Below are 17824 nucleotides of genomic sequence, written 5' to 3'. Positions count from 1 at the left end.
AACTAGATCTGTGCGTCGAGTGTGGCGTGCGCTAACCAAAAGTCGGACAGCGGGCAGCACGGTCTCTCGCTGCGAAGAAGGATAATAACGTGTTTCAGATAAGAAAATTTAAAATATCCGGGCTACTCTAAATTGTATGAGGTGAAAATTTTTTCCAACCAATACCAACGCAAAAATGTTTATCAATTTCAATAAAAAAACGATAAGATCCGGAAATGCTTGCACCTCAGAAGCTGATTTTGATTCGAAAGAAAGATGCATACTTTTATGGGATAAATTGTTTGAATGGGAAAATCCTTCCGTCCTTTAAAGGTCCTTAAATGTGTTTAATTAAAGAATTAATGTATTTCGGATTACAAGAATGTACCCACAGATCTGAGGTAAGTATATGCTACCTAAGGAAGCACTGACTCCAGACGTACAAGAACATCGTTGTTATGACTACAGATGACAAGAGCAGACTTTGTAGCGTCTGAGAAGAGTAGAAGATGATCGGCACAGAACTGAACGATGGCCAGATTATGGATTTGTTCTCGTATCAAGATTAAGCACGTACGTGAGGTAGAGCCGAGTTGAGACATTTTCCATGTTCCCAATTTCTAGCCAGGAATTTAAATCTACAAGACATCTATCAGGAATTGAAAGTAACAACTCCACTGTAGTGCAAAGAGACAACTTTGTAACGGCTCTAATTCCAAAACGTTTTGACAGGTCTTGTGCTCGGAAGACCTCAGCTAGGGGGCGCTAGTGAGACCTGTAACTTATGGCACTTGTAAAAGTGTTGCCGTGCTTACAAGTTGTCGCGCATTGTTGGAGCGCTCCGAAACTAACTCGCTTGCGTTGATAAAGAAAGGCAGCGTGCGCTCGAGTGGTCTCTGAGCACGTTGGCTCTTATCTAAACTTCAATGTGCACCGACAGTGCTTAGTTCAGCAGTTTGAACACACAGTGCTAGCGGAAACAATGTAAGTAATGTTTGAATGCGCGAATGATGTTTATATCTGTGTTGAGATATGAACATTTAATGATTCATTCTTCGTGTTTCAGTATTACCAGCATTCAAAAAATCTATCGAATTTTGATAAAATGTTTATGCATCGTACCCACCGTATCAACCGTTCCGTTGGAGAGCGGAATTATCTCAGACCATCCTACACTTTGTCTTCCCAAACCGGCCCCAAAAGTAGCGGAACTTCGAAAGGTATTGAACACGCATAAGATTGCCATCTCGAGTGAGCTATCTAATTGGGGTAATTGGTTCATGAATCCCTACAGAAAATCCCCCCACTGATAACGATACGCAGGTGTATGTGAAGGATTTCCCAGCAAACTTTACAGCCTCGGAGCTGCGTAACCTGTTCATGAAGTTTGGCTGCATCACCAGCCATCGCATCATCATGCGGGATGGCAAAAGTCGTGGCTTTGGCTTTGTCAACTTCAAGCTCGAAGAAGATGCGGTGAAAGCGGTGGCGGTGCTGCACGGCAAGCACCAGTTTCCGAACGGGAAGCGTCTTCACGCGACGGTGGTGCAGAAAAATGTGCTGTACGTTAAGCATCTTCCCGAAGATGTAACACGGAAGCAGCTGCTCCAGCTGTTCGCGACGCAGGGCAGCGTTAAGTACGCGAACTTGGTAATGGACGAGCGCGGCATCGACCGGGGCTACCCGTCGGGCATGGCCACCGTCTGCTTCCACAAGTCCGAACATGCTGCTCTTGCGATCGCGAACCTAAATGGTGCCCGCGTGCTAGGGAATCGTCTAACGGTGGAATACGTGAAAACGAAGAGCGAACTGCGGAAGGAAAAGTTTGACATCTACTTTAAACCAGATGATTCGTCCACCCGTGCAACCACACTGAACGATGTGTCTCCCCTTCCTCTCGGTGGGTAGCCCAAACTGTGATTAGCGGTGCGGCAAGATGTTCCTGTAAATAATCGAACCTCTTTGGGGTCTGTTTTCAGCTCCGACGTCGGACGATGCCGCACGCGAGAAACAATCGTTTGCCATCCGGTTGAGTGCGGCTGTGCGAGGCGTTTTTCCAGAGAAACGTGAACAGATCGTACAACTACTGCTCGAGTTTGATAATGCGCAGCTGTCCTTGATGCTGGACCAGCCGAATTTGCTCAAGCAGAAGGTGGAGGCCGCCGAACGCCTTATTGCAGAGGTAGAGTCAGCGTCAATTGCGCGACTACGGCTTCTGTAAGAGTTTGTGTCCTAATGGGGAAGTATATGAGGGGTAGAATTAGTTTATCATTCGTTATCAAATGAGGCTCTGGAATGCTTTCTCGCAAGCATGGCCCAAGCCCATTCTGCCTGTTCACACTTCTAGTTCATTGTATTTAATCATTCAACATATAATATATTTCACAAAATCCAATAACTTGCTACTGGCCTATCTTATTTAGCTTTAGTTGTAAATTCTTTGCGCTGCCCTGTGAAATAGCAAATTGTTCGCTTTTATTTAGTCAACATTTTGAATTTAATTTTTAAAACCAGCTTGAAACACCTCGATTGAGAAAAACCGCGGCTCGTTCGATCCTGCCGCAACTCTTCACCTCGGCAGCATAAACTAGCTCACCGCACACTGGAAGCTTTGTCCCTTTTTAGAGAGCTTACATGTCTATAGAAGAATATTCCAACAGGAATGCGATTTAACTTCATTATGCATGTATTATAATTTGCACAATATTTTCTTTTCTTTCTGTGAAGTACAGCTCCTCAAAAGCATCGAAAATAAACTGAATTCACACAAAACAATACACGACAGATTTGTAATGTTGTCCACTGTATGATCAAACATTCGCCCACCGTGTGACGTTTCGCCAAAAACCCACTCACGGCCTCCCCATTGCAGTAGTGTGCGTGGCCGTTTTTGTCAGATTTTCTGCTTAATCAGCGCTCTCGCTGGCGGGTCGCGATCAATCGTTTCTCTCCGCTCCGTCGATGCTGGTCGTGCTGGTGAAAAAGCGCACTACAATTTCGCCCCGTCTCGTACGGCAGAGGTAAGCAAAACGGGCTACGACGGGCGGACGACTTTCCAGAGTTTCTCGTACGTTTGTGTGTGTGTGTGTGTGCGGGGGACGAGAAGGGGCGGAGATGCAATAGAATCAAAACCCGCGCGAGATCAATCAATGGGCTGTGTCGTTGTGTGTAGTTCAATTTTTTTTGTCGGAACGATCACAATTTTCGTGGAGGGAAACAAGGGCAAAGAAAAGGTGCAATCCCCGCGCAAGGAGGAGGGCGGCAGAGTGGGTGTGCGTGCCTGACGATTGTGTGTGCCCCAGCACAGGTGGAGTCCCATGCGAGAACGCCGTTGCTGTGTTGTGTATGTGTGCGCTGCTGGAGAATTAGTCGGAAAATGGCGCAGGAACGTGGTCGAAAAGTGCTGTAGTCTCGCCTACTGCTGCTGTTTTCTGCTTGCAGGAGTAGATCGGTGGTAGAAAGTGGAAGTGCTGCTTCTTCTGTACGGTCGTGCAAAAATGGAACGGTGCTAGGTGCCAGTGTGTGTATGTGTGCTGCTATAAAGTAATTCAATCCCCGTATGTCCAGCAGGGGCGCTCGTGTGTGCTGAGTAAGGGATTCTTGCCCTTTTCCCGGGCCTGTGTCAGTGTTTGCTGTGTTGCTGGTGCTGCTATCATCGCATTGTTGGCCCACGTTCATATGCCAACCAGTGAAGAGGGCGTGAGGAAGAAAGAGAAAGGAAGAGAGCGAGATCGAGAACCAGATCGGTTGCTGCAAACTGGGCCACCACGCAGCAGCAGGTCGCGTTGGGGAACTGTCGTGGAAGATGGCCAGTTGCTAAGTAGTGGCTGGAAACAGAGAGAGAGAGGGGACAGCTGAAAACAGGTTCACTGAGGGACAAATGGCAGTGCAGAGTGAATAGTGAAAATGGAGCATACAATTCGTTTAATGTGCAGCGTAATGCATTTCCCCGTAAAAGGAGCTTGAACGTTGTTTTATTACAGACTGATGCGGGAGACTGATCGAACCACGGTGCATAGAGAGGTGTGTGTGTGTGTCTGTTTTTTGGGTGGTGATTTTCTTATTGTGTGCAGTGTCTACTGCTGCTGCATACGTGGCTGACCGGTTGTGCGCGCGCCGCTTAGATAACCGACAAGAGCACCACCAAATGCGTGTGTGTGTTCGGGGCGATGCCGCTGCATTCCACAACATCCCGTGACAGTGTGTGGGCATCACCAATTCACGACCAGTTGGCCCTGCCGTTCTATCTCTCTCTCTCCCTCTCTGTCACGTGCGTGTATGGGTACGCAATGCAGTTTGGTTGTGTGTGACGCAGTGACGTGTAACATACATCCTCACTTTCGCGTTTCGTGCAGAATGGAAAGCAAACAAACTGATAAGAGGAAAAGAGAGAGAGATGTTAAAGGAAGGATTTCTAGGAGGAAGGTTTTGCGAAGGGGGAAAGATGATAACAAGATAACGCACACACACGGGAGGAACGAGAGAAAGAGAGAGAGAGATGAAGTCGACACAGAAAAACACTGAAAAGGAAGGGAGTTGAATAATATCAAGCAAGGGAAGGCACAAACGAACAATTGTATCACCAAAGGGCAGTGAGATTGTAGGACAAGCAGGAAAAGAGAACGAAGACACGAGAGAAAGAGGGACAGAGAATTGTTTTGTGATGTGATGGAATTCCTCCCCAACAAGCGTGATTTGCTCCTCGATTGCTGTGATGGAATTTTCTAGCCTCCGTTTGTCTATGACCCTATCTGTCTCTCTGTCTCTCTCTCTCGCCCTTTTACTGATTGTGCTTATTAGTCACACGCACTAAAAATGGTTACGGTCAACGGCACACTAAGAATGCGCATTGATACGCGCTTTATTCCGTGTCAAGAGCACAGACGCACGAATGCACGATTTTATCACAAAGAAGAGAGAGATCTCTCGTGTTCTCTCCCTCCCTCTCTCTCTCCGCTTAGTTCGAGATCAATCTCTTCAACCGGTGCGAGCCGCACGTGTTGGCGGGTGCATTGGGGACTTGTGTTTGCGCTGCTTCGTTCGCCTAAACAACGCAACGCCAGAAACAACGTGTGCGGATCATTAAGTTTCCCTCATTTCCTCCCCTCCCCCCCTCTCTCTATGTGTTTGTCGACGATAACATTTTCATCGTCTATTTTAAAATGCAAACCCTGCTCGTAGTAGTAACCGCGCGAAAACGCACGCAAGAGACACGAAGGGTGTGTGTGTGTTTTGGTGTGCGTGTTGTAAACAATGTAAAAATATGATGACTACGAATGGGTTGGACCCAACGGTTTCGATGCTGTTGTACGACCAATGGTTCGAAGACCGCAGCGAAGGCGATGATGTGATGGGGATGGAAGGGAGGGGGGATTGTTTATACAACGAACACCCCCTCGCTTTTCTTCCTCTTTGTTTCCCTCTGTCTCGCTCTAAACACATGGGCTTCCCTTTTGGCCGTGGGACGTTGGCGCAAATTCTCGATAATGTTGTGATTTACTTTTGGACCCTTCTCTTCCAACCTCCTCCACATGATCTTCGTTCAACCATGTTGGGATGTTGAAAACAGGAATTGGGTTAAAATGTTGCACAAGTTCTGTTTATTTTACAATAGTAATTTTTGTATAAACAATTTTGCCAACATAAAACACTAGCTGTGTTATTATAAAGAAAAAAATTTTCTTTATCTTCTTCCTTCCCGTGATAACAATTGTTTGCCCAAAGTTGCGCATACCAGCAAGTGCAGGAATTTCATCTTACGCCCTCGTGCCCGCTGAAAACAATTTAGTAAATTTACATTTAATTTGAGCATTGACATTTTACAAATACAATTGCGCTATCGAAACCGGCCACAAAGTTGTGCATTTTGCGCCAATTGAAAAGCCAAATTCCATAAAAGAACAAATTTAAAAGAAAACAGCTGTAGGAGAGTCTCTAAATGAGATGTTTTTTTTATGTTTTATGCTTGGACGTTTTTTAACCTCCCCAGAATGATTCTTCAACCAATTTATTTGTTGTTCGTATGATTAAAAGTTATCTGTGATTTAATATGACATATTTACATGATTTTAGGCGATATTTATAGGATAATGTAGAGGAAATAGGAAAATGTTTGAAAATTGGCCACAATGAAAGCAACTAATATTGCTGTAATTACTTTACTTTTAAAACTTCAAATCAAACTGGCTCGCCATGCCCCGAAAGCACCGAACCACCCAGGAAGGAATAAAGCATGAATGTCACGTCCTCTGTGTGCAGTGGACCCTCCCCATGCACCTCGAAATCTGTGCCACATTGCTTTGGGGATGTAAGGGAGGGTAGTTGGTTGCAGTCCATTGTTTATGTTATTATTAAACGTGAATAGTTTGACAAAATTACAAACTTGCAACTGCAAAACGCCACCCCTCTCTGCCGCCTAATAGCGTAAACTCCTCACGTCCGGTCCAACCCGTCCGACGTCCACGTCCAAGGCATGCATTAATTGATCCCCGCACAGCGATTTGCATTCCGCCGCGTAAAAGTTTGGAAAGTGGCGAAACGGACGGACGCACGGATAAATACAAAAATATGGAGCATTAGAGCGGCAACCGGAATTGCGTCCAACACTACTGAGACTAACAGTGTCAAAAGAAAGCAACCTACTTCCCCCACCGTTTTTGGGGGCTGCTGGTGCAAGCGCACGTTATTCGATCATTGTTTGTGTTGACGATGACGATGGGGCGACGAAATTCGAGATTGATTTGCAAACTGCTTCCCGGGGAGTGGTGGACGATGCACCCTTTTGTTGCCTTTACTGGCCCGACAGCCAGCCAGCCAGCCAGTGGGCTGCATCATCCGAAGGTCATTGAAAGAATGGCCACCCACCCACCTTTGAGTGTTAATTTACATGATCGGATTTAAGGCAAAGGTAGAAAGCTTTGTCATTCTAGACCCCGTGGCTTCGGTTGTTCCACTTCACTTCCTGGCTGGAACGGAGATTTAAAGTGAAAAAAAAAAACATGTTGAAAATGTAAGGAGGTTCAGGTTTCAAAAAGTCGTACCGAATAACGAACCTGGGACTGGTTTGGTTCTCATTTCCATAATTGGATCTACACACCTGTGCGTTCTACTCGACCTGGGGATTGAAAACATTCCATTCGGAGTTCGATTTTGATGTACTTTTATTTAAATTTTATGGTAAAAATTAACTCCTTTGAAATGTTATCTACTTTTAGGATTTATGATTAATTCATCGCTTAAAGCCATGTTTGTCGCACGTCCAACAGGCGAGTGAGTCTCGAGAAGTGTCGATACGTGTCGCAATAAATTAGCTACAACACGCTATCCATCCTTTGGAAGAGATTAGCTCATCAATACTCAAGCGATGAAATAAACAAGGCGCAATACCAAATGAGAGGGGAAGGAAAGCAAATTAACAAAACCGACCTTTGGTGCATTCCTTTAAGCGCTGATCTTCGACAAAACGTAATCGCGAATTTTGTGTGGCAAAAACTAAAAAGCTAGCTAAAAGATTGCTTTTCTCTATTATTTCACGACGTTAATAGCCGTTAACAGCAACCGAACGGGAGCGAGAGTAGCTCGAAATGCGAAGATGAAGATGAACTGCTTGCTCTCCTAACTGTACCATCGATCGCCATAATCGATCGCGTATCGTTTTTTTGATATTTTTAGTGTGTTTTCTTCTCTCTCGCTCCGGGCACGCAAGAAGAAAACGCATATTGCTTGATTTTCTCTTCTTCGCCATGGTAGAGCCGTCTTTTGCCTCTTTCTAATCATGTGATCGCAATTTCAAACATTCTTTCTCGTCTGTGTTTCCGTTCCGATCGATGGAAGTGAAACAAAAATACGTTTCTTGCTGATAAAAAGAAAATATGGAAGAATAAATATTGACTCTTTCTTATTGGAAGTGAACTGCATATGTTGGAAATTTGACTGTATGGCGCCCTTTTTGGACAGGCGCCTTGAAAATTCCTATTAGATGTGTCCAACTAGAGTGCTATAGAGTACAATTCCCATTGCATTAAGTGTCCCAAAGCTATGAGAACTCCTGGAAAACGCTGTAATGATAGAATACTGTACCGCGAACTGATACGGTCGAGAAATTACGAAATTCAACTCTCAATCGCAACTCTCCGCAGGAAAAGTTGCACGAAAACACAGGAAAATTGTGCTGCTGCAGCCACAACACACACACACACTCTCTCTCTCTCCCTAGCATCTGTTGTGTTGGCACTGCTGTGTTATGTTTCTTTTGCTGCCACCTTCCCCTTCTCGGCGGCAACCACCACCCGCCAACATCATCGACTAAAACGTCTTTTTGGGGCGAGAGTTGTTTGTTTCCATTAGCGTTAGCGGGCCTGTACGGGTTGTTGTACCGTTGGAAAAAGTGAAGTTAATTGCGCTTGCCTCTCCCCTCCCTCTGCTTCCAGTGGTTCTCTCCGTGTGCTTCTCGCTGGCAAACGTTTTTGGCCATCATCATCAGGGTGTGCCACCGAGATATCAGGCGAAGAAGTGGTGCACCAAGGGGAGGCCGCAGTGCAAGAAAAGTAATCATCCGAACGGAACGGGGCAAGGCAACGTAATAGAAAATGGTCCAATAAATGCGTGTGTATTTGCGAGGAAGCTTTCCTGTCTGCTGTTGCTGTTACGCAGTGACGGTTTTTTTCTTCTTTTACCTTCTTTTGTATTTTGCGGAAAAATGTTTTCCCAAATGCCAGTTGCAGTTGCCTTTTTTTTGGGTGGTACTTTGAGCGGTGAAACATTTCTATTGCACTTTGCACCAATCGCCCACAAATCGATTTGATTGTTTTTTCTTGTACACTCTTTGTCTTGTTTTAATTTCCATTTTCTCTTATTATTTTCCTTTTTCACAGAAGTAGCTAATTGTGCGTGGAAAAGTGTACTAAACCAACCCGATTGACGTCCGATTCGACCGGTAAACGGTGCGCGGTGGACGCTTTCCCCCCAGCGTCTTCCACAGTGGGATCGCGAAAGCCCAAAAACCCCCCCAACCCAGAACGACTCACACACACAAAATGCCTTCACCCAGTGGGAACACCAAAACGGCCACCGCCACCCCAACAAACGGTGGTGGTGGTGGGGGTGCCCTATCGGAGGAAGCCCTGGCAGCCATCTCGGTCGTCCGGGCGCTCGTGGCCTCGCGCAAAGAAACGTCCAACGTGCTGAGCGTGCTGCGCGACTACCGACAGCTCGAGGGCGACCCGCTGCCCTACCGAAAGTTTGGTTTCTCCACCGTCGAGGAGTTTCTGCTCGCGAGCGGCGAGTTTCTGATCAAGGCGAGCGCGGGCGAATCGACGCGCATCTACATCAAGCCGAACCGCGACTCGGCCCACATCCAGAACATGGTGGCGGCCCAGAAAACGAACAAGAGCGGCGGCTCGGGCAAGAAGTCGAGCTTTGTCGCGCTGCGCCAACCGACCGGACCGTGGAGTGCGAAGGGTTTCGCTAGTCCGGCGACCGCGTACAGCCGCATCTACCAGCAGATGTCGGGCGGGGGGCGCACGACGAACAGTGGCAGCGGCTACTCGCCCAAGAAGTCGGTCACGTTCGGGGCGGTGCCCCAGCAGCAGCAGCAATCGTCGAAAGGGTTCCGGTCCCAGGGCTTTTGGACAACGAACGGTGGCAGTGGTGGTGGTGGTCAGCAGCAAGCACAGGGACAGCAGTTGCGGGCAATTACCAAGAGCAAAGGTGCTGCTTCGCCCCAGCAGAACGCGCAGCGCAATGGAAACTCAGCCTCGCCCGAGGCGAACAATAACAGCCGCTCGACGAAGAATTACAATCTCAATGGAGGCGGACAGCAGCAGCAGCAGCTTTCTTCCAACGATTTACGACACAGGCTGAACGAGCGGAACAGCACGCTCAGCCGCTCGTCGGTCGAGATGCGCCAGGCGGGCAAAGCGCTCGCAACCGTTTCCTCCAACGTGGTCGGGGTGGGTAATGCCGTCCGGCAGAGTGGTGGTACTACTGCACGAAAGCAGCTACCGTTTAGCGTCGAAGACAAAAGCGCTAAAAAGCCACAGCAGCAGCAGCAGCAGCAACAGCAACAGGGATCGAATGCACGAAATGCATCGCAAGCGAAGGAAGCTGCCGCTCGCAACGGTGGTAGTAACAGGCTGAACGTCGTGTTGTCCGGATCCGGTCGGGTGGTTTCGTTGCCAATGCCGCCCGCCCCGCTGCCGCTGATGTCGATCGCGGTCCCGCCGCCGATCGCCACCGCCCCAGCGAAAAGTGTAAACTCAAGACTGAACGTGGCGAAGGCAGCAGTGCCGGGAGAGGGCAGCAGTGCACCCACTACCCCTGCGGTCGCACCAGCACCCGCACGAGCACCTGCTGCTTCTGCTGCACCGGCCTACCAGCGGGCGAAATCACTGGACGAACGGACGTCCACCGCCGCCACCGCCGCCTATCCCTACCAGGGCGCTCGTGTACCGCCCAATGCGATGCCTTACATCGAACCGCCCAAACTGCCCACCCTGCCGGGCAAGAAGTCGCTCCAAGATCGGCTAAAGATCAACCAGGAGGTGGCGGACGAGGATCTGGAGAAGGTGGCCAAACTGCAGACCTCTCCTCCGATCGTCACCGAACCGACACCGCCAATGGAATCGAAACTACCGTCCAAAACAACAACCCTTCCAAGCGGTACCAGCTTCTACCCCACTAACGGCTCATCCTACACCGCATCGGGCATGGTGAATGGAGCCGCAACGGGCGGCGTGTTCACCTGGGACGATCCGAACGCTACGCCGGTCGAGATACTGATGCGGTACAGCCAGCACAAAGGCTTTGCAAGGCCGGAGTACGGTTACTACAAGCTGAAGAGCGGCCGCTACCAGTGCCTGGTGACGGTGAACGGTTCCTCCTACTCGACCTACCCGGAAGACTTTGTCAGCCAGTTCGAGGGCCAGTTTGCGGCGGCGATGAACGCGATCGAGGCGATCCGGCGCGACGAATCCCGCCAGCTGTACAGCAAGTGTTTGGACTCGGACCGCGACATTGCGCACCACATCCACGGGCTGCTGGCGAGCTGCCCGCACGGCATGTTCAGCAAGAACATCCCGAACGCGTTCCAGGAGACGCACCGGGCGCTGCTGCCGGACCACTGGTTCGCGATCATCGACCAGTACTCGAACCAGCTGTTCGTGCTGGAGGACGGCCCGAACGGGGACTGGATTGTGTACGCGCGGGAGCAACCGTCCGGGTCGGACGTGGAGTCGAACACGTCCGAGGCGTGCCAGATGGCGGTAAATCAGCTGACGCTGCCGTGGGACGAACAGTACTGGAATCTGTACGTCACGAATCCGGTCTCGACGGTGGAGGTTTGGGCGCGGCTCGTCGGCAAGGAGTATAGCGTGAGTAGTGGTTTTGGGTGGGGCATTATTATTATTACACGTTGGTTGAAGTCTCTTACTTTTGGCTATGAAAATGTAATGTTCGTCACATTGCCCACGCCATTTTTCATTGTTTGCGAGATGTTTTTCAACAGCTGTCAAATGTTGTATTTCCATAACAAGAATGATTCAATTCTTCCACGTGATTTTCAACACATTTCAAACTTGATCTTGTTTGACAGTCCTAAGTAATGTGTTGAAAATCATGTGTAAGTATAATATTGAATGAATTGAAGCAAATACACCAATTGACAGCTGTTGAAAAATTGCTTGGAAGAGGGTTTTCCCAGAAAGGGGAATTGCTTGGAAGAGGGGGGATACAGGGTTTTCCAAGTCAATTTCCAATTTTCATTGCTTGCAAGATGTGTTTCAACAGCTATCAAATGTTTTAATTGCATCACAATAATTTTTCAGTTCTTCCACATGATTTTCAACACGTTTCAAGCTGGATTAAGTTTGACAGTTCTCTGTGATGTGTTGAAAATCATGTGTAAGAATTGGAATTTAATTGTGGTGCAAATACACCATTTGAGAGCTGTTCCAAGTCACTTTCGAATGTGCACATTATTTATTAACCGCCTTCAAGATGTTTTTCAACACCTGTCAAACGGTGCATTTGTTTCATAATGAAATTTCAGATTTTAATTATGATTTTCAACACATCACAAAGAACTGATCAAGCATCCAGCTTGAGACGTGTTGAGAATCGTGCTGAAGAAATTACAGAGTTTTCCGAGTCAATTTAGAACGTCAACAACTGTTTTCATTGCTTGCTATGTTTTTCAACAGCTGTCAAATGTTGTATTTACATCACGTTAATTGTTCAGTTTCATCTTTATGATTTTCAACACACTGCAAGCTGAATTGAATTTGACAGTTCTTTGTGATTTGTTGAAAATCATGCGCGGCGAGCTGAAACTTTATTGTGATGCGAATACAATGTATGACAGCTGTTGAAAATCATTGGATAGGCGTTGAATAATGATGTGCATATTCGAATATGATTTGGAAAAGCCTTTAAAAATTAGGAGTATGGAAATGAAACATCAGACTGATGTGAATTAACATATTGCATGCGGTGAATACCAACGATTTACATTCGTAAGTGAGTTGGAAAACCCTGTATGGAAAAGATCAATTAAAAATCGTTATAAAGCATGTTCTGTCTCTTTTGGCATAGAGAATAGAATTATCTATTATTTATTAGAACATTTAGTATTGAAAAGCTTGTAACTGAGTACATTATTTCCCTTTTTTGTTGATTAAACCATATATTTAATTTTTATTCTATCCGTTTTGCCTCTCTTTTCTTCTACAGGACAAGATGGATTCGCTCATTACCGACATCGAAATGTCGATGATGACGAACCAGACGAGCGCGAAAAAGGACGTGGCGGCCGCGGTCGGCGAGTACTATCTCGTCTCGATCAGCGACTGTTGGTTCCGGGTGCGCGTGGTCGAGATCAACTACGAGACGAACCAGTGCCAGTGCTTCTTCATCGACATCGGCGACAGCGAGCAGCTGGCACTGGATCAGCTGTACCGGTGCGAGCCGCAGTACCTGGACCTGCCCGCCCAGGCCATCTGCTTCACGCTCGAGGGGCTGGAAGACTTTAGCGAAAACCCGACTGCCAAACACATCCTCGGCCAGCGCATCAACCATCGCGTGCTGATCGGGATGATACTGTCGAAGCGGGAGGAGTACGAGCAGGCCGAACAGCGGGACGGCATTGGGTCGAGCTCGCTGAAGGTCGTGCTGTACGATACGTCGTCGGCGGAGGACGAGGTGGTGAATCCGATACTGCTGCAGCAGATCTGCAAGAGCATGCCGGTGCCGGAGCTGAACCGGAAGTCGGTCAACTACGTAAGCATTACGTACGTGGACGACCAGGGTGACGTGTACTGTCAGAAGGACGGTGCGATGAACTACATACAGGTAGGTGTTGTGGCGTTGAGAGTTCGTTGGGTGGTTTTGGGGGTCAGTCACCTGGTGGTTACGCTTGATCGAGGATCAGTGAAAGGGGTTGAACTGTTGTCAGTAGGCTGTGCAGTCGTGCAGTTTTTGCTTTTTTTACTGTTTGATTGCACCGTTAGTAAATTGGGCAATCGCTCGATTTGGTGTGTTGCGTAGCGTGACTGTTGTTGGGCGGTGCATCTTCGTTACAATGCTTTTAATTGACTTCATTTTCCACTCCAGAAACTGATCACCAATCTGACACAATCGGACGCACTGGAGGACCAGCACCGTGGCCTGTACAACACCAAAGCGTCCGACCAGCAGCAGCTCTACCTGGTGCAGGACGAAACCGACGGCAAATGGTACCGTGCGGTGCGGGAGGCGGAAGAGTCCGGTCCGTACTGCCGCATGCACTACGTGGACATCGGGTGCCGGCGGCGTGCGAACGTGCAAAACATCTATCGGCTCGATTCGCTCAGCCTCGGGCTGCGCAGCTACCCGCCGCAAGCCATCCGGATGCGCATGTACGAGCTGCCGGGCTGTGCCGATCCGCAGGTACTGTCCCGCCTGCGTGCCTTCCTGAAGCCGGCCGTCCCGGCGATGGCGAAGGTGTTCTCGATGGCGTCCGCCATCCTGCCGCTGGTGAAGCTGTACGTGCACGTGTCGGACCGCGAAGCCGGCAACAACATACTGGTCTGCGTGAACGAGGCGATCAAGATCGAGAAGGAGCTCGAGATGGGCTCGGAACGCATCAGCCTTTCGCCGCGCGTCGGTTTCGGTGAGGATGGGGGGCCCGGTTCGGTGAACAATTCGGGCTCGGACACGACCACCGTTTCGCAGTCGACGGGGACCAGCTACTCGATGAGCAGCTCGGATGGCAAAGAGCTGGCCAGCCGGTTCGATGCGCTGCACCTCAGCAAGGGCGCGGCGGATGCGAAAAAGAACACCACGTCGACGACGACCATCACCGCCGGTGCGAAAGCAATCGCCAAGCTGGCGAAAATAACGCTCCCCGCCGTCGGGCAGGTGTTTAACGTGAAGGTGACGATCGCCAACAATCCGAAGTTTTTCTTCGTCCAGCCGTACGCTTACCTGGAGCAGCTGGACAAGCTGATGCGCGAACTGCAGGACTTTTGCATGACGAAAGCCCAACCGGTTCGGAAGGATCAGGTCCGGCCGGGCGAAGCGTACGCGGCCGTCAACAATCTCGGCCACTGGTACCGGTAAGTGCGGGAGATGGGAAATTGGGGCCGATTTCGACCATCATTTGAATGTGTTTAATTTCACGCTCGACAGTGCCCTGGTGGTGAACATTAACCCGTTTGGACCGACGCCGATCCACGCCTACTTTTGTGATTTCGGACAGGTGCAGCAGCTCGATGCCGGTGCACTGCGTGTACTGCCGCCCGAGTTTCGCGTACTGCCACAGCAGGCCATTAAAGCCAAGCTTTACGGTAAGGAAGGGCCCCTTAGTAGGCTTTGATTGTGAACCAAAGAAACCAATCAATTATTAATGCCAATCTCTCTCTCTCTCTCTCTCTCTCTCTCTCTCTCTTTCTCTCCCGTGTAGGTGTAAAACCGCTGCACCACGATTGGACCATATCGGACGCGATGCGGTTCAAGGAGCTGACCGCTGACTGCAACTTTGCCAGCATCGTGCGCAGCATCCAGCCGGACGAGCTCAATCCGCAGGAGCAGCTGATCGAGCTCGAGCTGATCGACGTGTCCGGGGAGGACGATATAGTGCTGCATAAAATACTCGTGGACGAGGGCAGGGCCGTTTATGCGGCCGAAGCGCACACCGTCTAGAGACGGGAAAATCACGACCCCCCAAGCAGGGGTCGTTTGTTGTTGAAGTTGTTTATCCTTCCCCTTTTTTTAGATGTTAAACGAACGAGAGAATATTTATTGCGTGTGTGTGTGCGTGTGCGTGAGCGTTGCTAAGCCAACGCCTTCGAACACACACTCACTCACACATACACCATGGGAACACATATTTAATTCGCACCGAGATTTAAAAATACTTAACGCATGATGGAAAAAGGCTTTCGCGCATAGGAGGGAAGCACCTGCAAGCATGAAATATGCTTGGCGTGATGCAAGGGAGAAGAGCAGTAGGATGTTGTTTTTGAACGTATTGATAAGTAGCATTCCATTGTAATGAATTATTATTATCCTTGATTGATTCAAAAGGAACTCGAAGAGATTTATTAGCGAAAACCGCAGCGGCACAACAGACTACAGAAACGGAGAATGTCGCTGCATTTTGCGTACGAAGATGCGCAGCAGCCGAATTGTGCAGACAGAATTGCACGTGGGTTGGTAAGAGTACCAACCCCAAATACAATTATGGTTTTATAAATGGAACTTCCAACTAACACCTCTTGGCGTAGCAAGAGACCCTTTCCCAGATGAATGTACGGAACGAACGGACGACAACAATACAAGCTAGAAAGGATGCTAACGGAAACGGTCTTTTTTTTTGGGTGTTGAAACGCTGTCTGTTTTCTCATATTTATTTACATTTCTTTCCAATGGTTATGAACCGTTTTGTTTTCTCCTTTTCCCCCCTCATTTTTATTAGCTACAACTACACTCAATCGAAAGGTAGTGTGAAGTGAAATGGAGAACGTACGTGTAATTTGCGCTGAATTTACGTATTTGATCGCAATGAATGTACTCGATTTTTACTTGAATTAAAGAAACTAACAATCAAAACGCCAGCAGAGTTCGGCGTTTGGCCAGCTATATAATGTCGGTGAAGGAGTGAGTGAGCGCGATTTATTTACTGCTAAGAATTTGAAACGAAAATTGCCAAAATTTTGTCTCCTATTAATATTGCGCTTTCCATATACTTCTTTCTTTTTTTGTTGTTATACACCAATAATCTTATATGATACACAAAACGATAAACACTTTTCATTTAGCGATTAAAGAGAAGGATTATATTTTAACGTATTTTGCCAATTGTGGAATTATGAAGCGTGGAAAAAACGCGTTGGAAAGTGTTGAATATTAGTAGATAGAGTGGCGTTAACTTGCTCGCGCGGGTTTTATACTATTGCGGAAATGAAAACATAAAAAAACGATGATAAGAAAGGTTTGTTGAGATAATAAAAGGAGCTCACAAATACTGCAGTGCTTCCTCCGCCGGCTGGCAATGGACGATGAGTGAAAAAAGGGTCCAAATTTTGAAAGGATCGGGCTAATGCCAGGAGCTACTAAAGAAAGAGAGAGAGAGAGATAGAAAGAGAGGGAACATTAAACAAGTCATAGACTTGTTGTGGACTTGTGATTGTGATAAACGAAACCGCTGAAACCTTATGATATATGCCTTGAAATGTGCAGCTCGAGCTATATATATACATATATAGATACATATACAATTTATATACAAACACAACAGAGAAGCTAACCTACGGAAAACTATTTGCCAATTTATGTTCATTTTTTTACATATATATGGTTTATATATATAGAAAAGGAAGAACACTTATTTATGTGTATTAGCAGTGTGTTGAATTGTGATAAGGAGGAAAAAATGTGTTTTTTTTTAATACAAACGAGCCTGCCTTTGTTTGTGCGCGCTTCCATCTCCTCCAAGCGGGAAAAGGGTAAATGGGAAGCTGAAAATGCTTGTTTTTCTTTTCGGCGATGTGCCTTCCAGTTTTATAAGAGAGCGAGAGAGAGAGAGAGAGTGTGTGTGAGAGAGAGAGAATGAGAGAGACAGAGAGAGAGGGGGCGTTTTTATAAAAGGTCGCGATTTGATTGTTGCTTTTTCGTTGCCTCTTTTTTATATGAATGTGACGCAGGAGTGAGTGATGAACCATTGCACGCTTTTGTCGGTTGAATCTTACGTTTTTATAGTAACTTTTTCTATATTTCATCATGTTTAGTAAACTCGAAAGTAAACGTTAATGCCACAATAGAGGCGTATAAATCGGCAAATGTTAGTGTTATTATCTTTTTTGTTCTGTTTTTAGGAGGTTTTCATATATCTGCTTTCTGCGTTTATATTGCACGGTATACATATATACTCTCTAACAGACTAACGGAGTAGTTATGCTATATTTTATAGTTTTTAAAACAAAACACGAAACATATTATTCGTGCTTTCTTATACACATTAAACCGAGAGCGAGCGAGATGGAACCAGCCTCTAACCAGTATCGCGGACACAAAAAAACGACATAGATTTCATATTTTAAATACTTGTATCTCACAGTTATATAGTGCGCAAATATTATGCAACTCTGAAAATCAATAGCAGCAAAAGCAAAAAAGAGCAACGAAAAACAATAATGGATGGGAGAACCATTTATACTATTTACCCTTTCTAGACGGAAATGCCCGCATATATTATGTGCCTTAATCTAGCAGCAGCAGCAGCATGCGAAACCTATCAATCGAACGAATCCCAATATACACACGAGAACGAACTTTACAAAAAAAGAGTAAAAAACAAAACATGACTTTTTTT

At 47.2% G+C, this 17824-nt stretch overlaps 2 protein-coding genes across 2 annotated transcripts; both read left to right on the top strand.

The window, feature by feature from the left end:
- Window positions 1-305: 305 nt before the first annotated feature.
- Window positions 306-2393, top strand: LOC121599834 (polyadenylate-binding protein-like). Its single transcript, XM_041927922.1, has 4 exons — window positions 306-963; window positions 1046-1199; window positions 1274-1879; window positions 1959-2393. The coding sequence occupies exons 2-4, from the start codon at window positions 1085-1087 to the stop codon at window positions 2198-2200; spliced, it is 963 nt and encodes a 320-aa protein (XP_041783856.1). The 5' UTR covers window positions 306-963; window positions 1046-1084; the 3' UTR covers window positions 2201-2393.
- Window positions 2394-2856: 463 nt separating this feature from the next.
- On the top strand, window positions 2857-17104 carry LOC121599832. Its single transcript, XM_041927918.1, has 6 exons — window positions 2857-2999; window positions 8853-11348; window positions 12706-13323; window positions 13585-14567; window positions 14641-14798; window positions 14915-17104. Exons 2-6 carry the CDS (start codon window positions 9015-9017, stop codon window positions 15151-15153), a joined length of 4332 nt encoding a protein of 1443 aa, XP_041783852.1. The 5' UTR covers window positions 2857-2999; window positions 8853-9014; the 3' UTR covers window positions 15154-17104.
- Window positions 17105-17824: the final 720 nt, after the last annotated feature.

This window comes from Anopheles merus, chromosome 3L (assembly GCF_017562075.2).
Source record: "Anopheles merus strain MAF chromosome 3L, AmerM5.1, whole genome shotgun sequence".
Taxonomy (NCBI): Eukaryota; Metazoa; Arthropoda; class Insecta; order Diptera; family Culicidae; genus Anopheles; species Anopheles merus.
Note: the sequence above shows the minus strand (reverse complement) of the source record. Positions and strands in the feature narration are given on the sequence as shown.

Coding starts and splice junctions, on each gene's coding strand:
- LOC121599834 (XM_041927922.1), top strand. CDS start 1,085: ATGTTTATGCATCGTACCCACCGTATCAACCGTTCCGTTGGAGAGCGG. Junction 1,200..1,273: donor AAGTAGCGGAACTTCGAAAG/GTATTGAACACG, acceptor GAATCCCTACAG/AAAATCCCCCCACTGATAAC. Junction 1,880..1,958: donor TGTGTCTCCCCTTCCTCTCG/GTGGGTAGCCCA, acceptor GTCTGTTTTCAG/CTCCGACGTCGGACGATGCC.
- LOC121599832 (XM_041927918.1), top strand. CDS start 9,015: ATGCCTTCACCCAGTGGGAACACCAAAACGGCCACCGCCACCCCAACA. Junction 13,324..13,584: donor GTGCGATGAACTACATACAG/GTAGGTGTTGTG, acceptor TTTCCACTCCAG/AAACTGATCACCAATCTGAC. Junction 14,568..14,640: donor AATCTCGGCCACTGGTACCG/GTAAGTGCGGGA, acceptor CACGCTCGACAG/TGCCCTGGTGGTGAACATTA.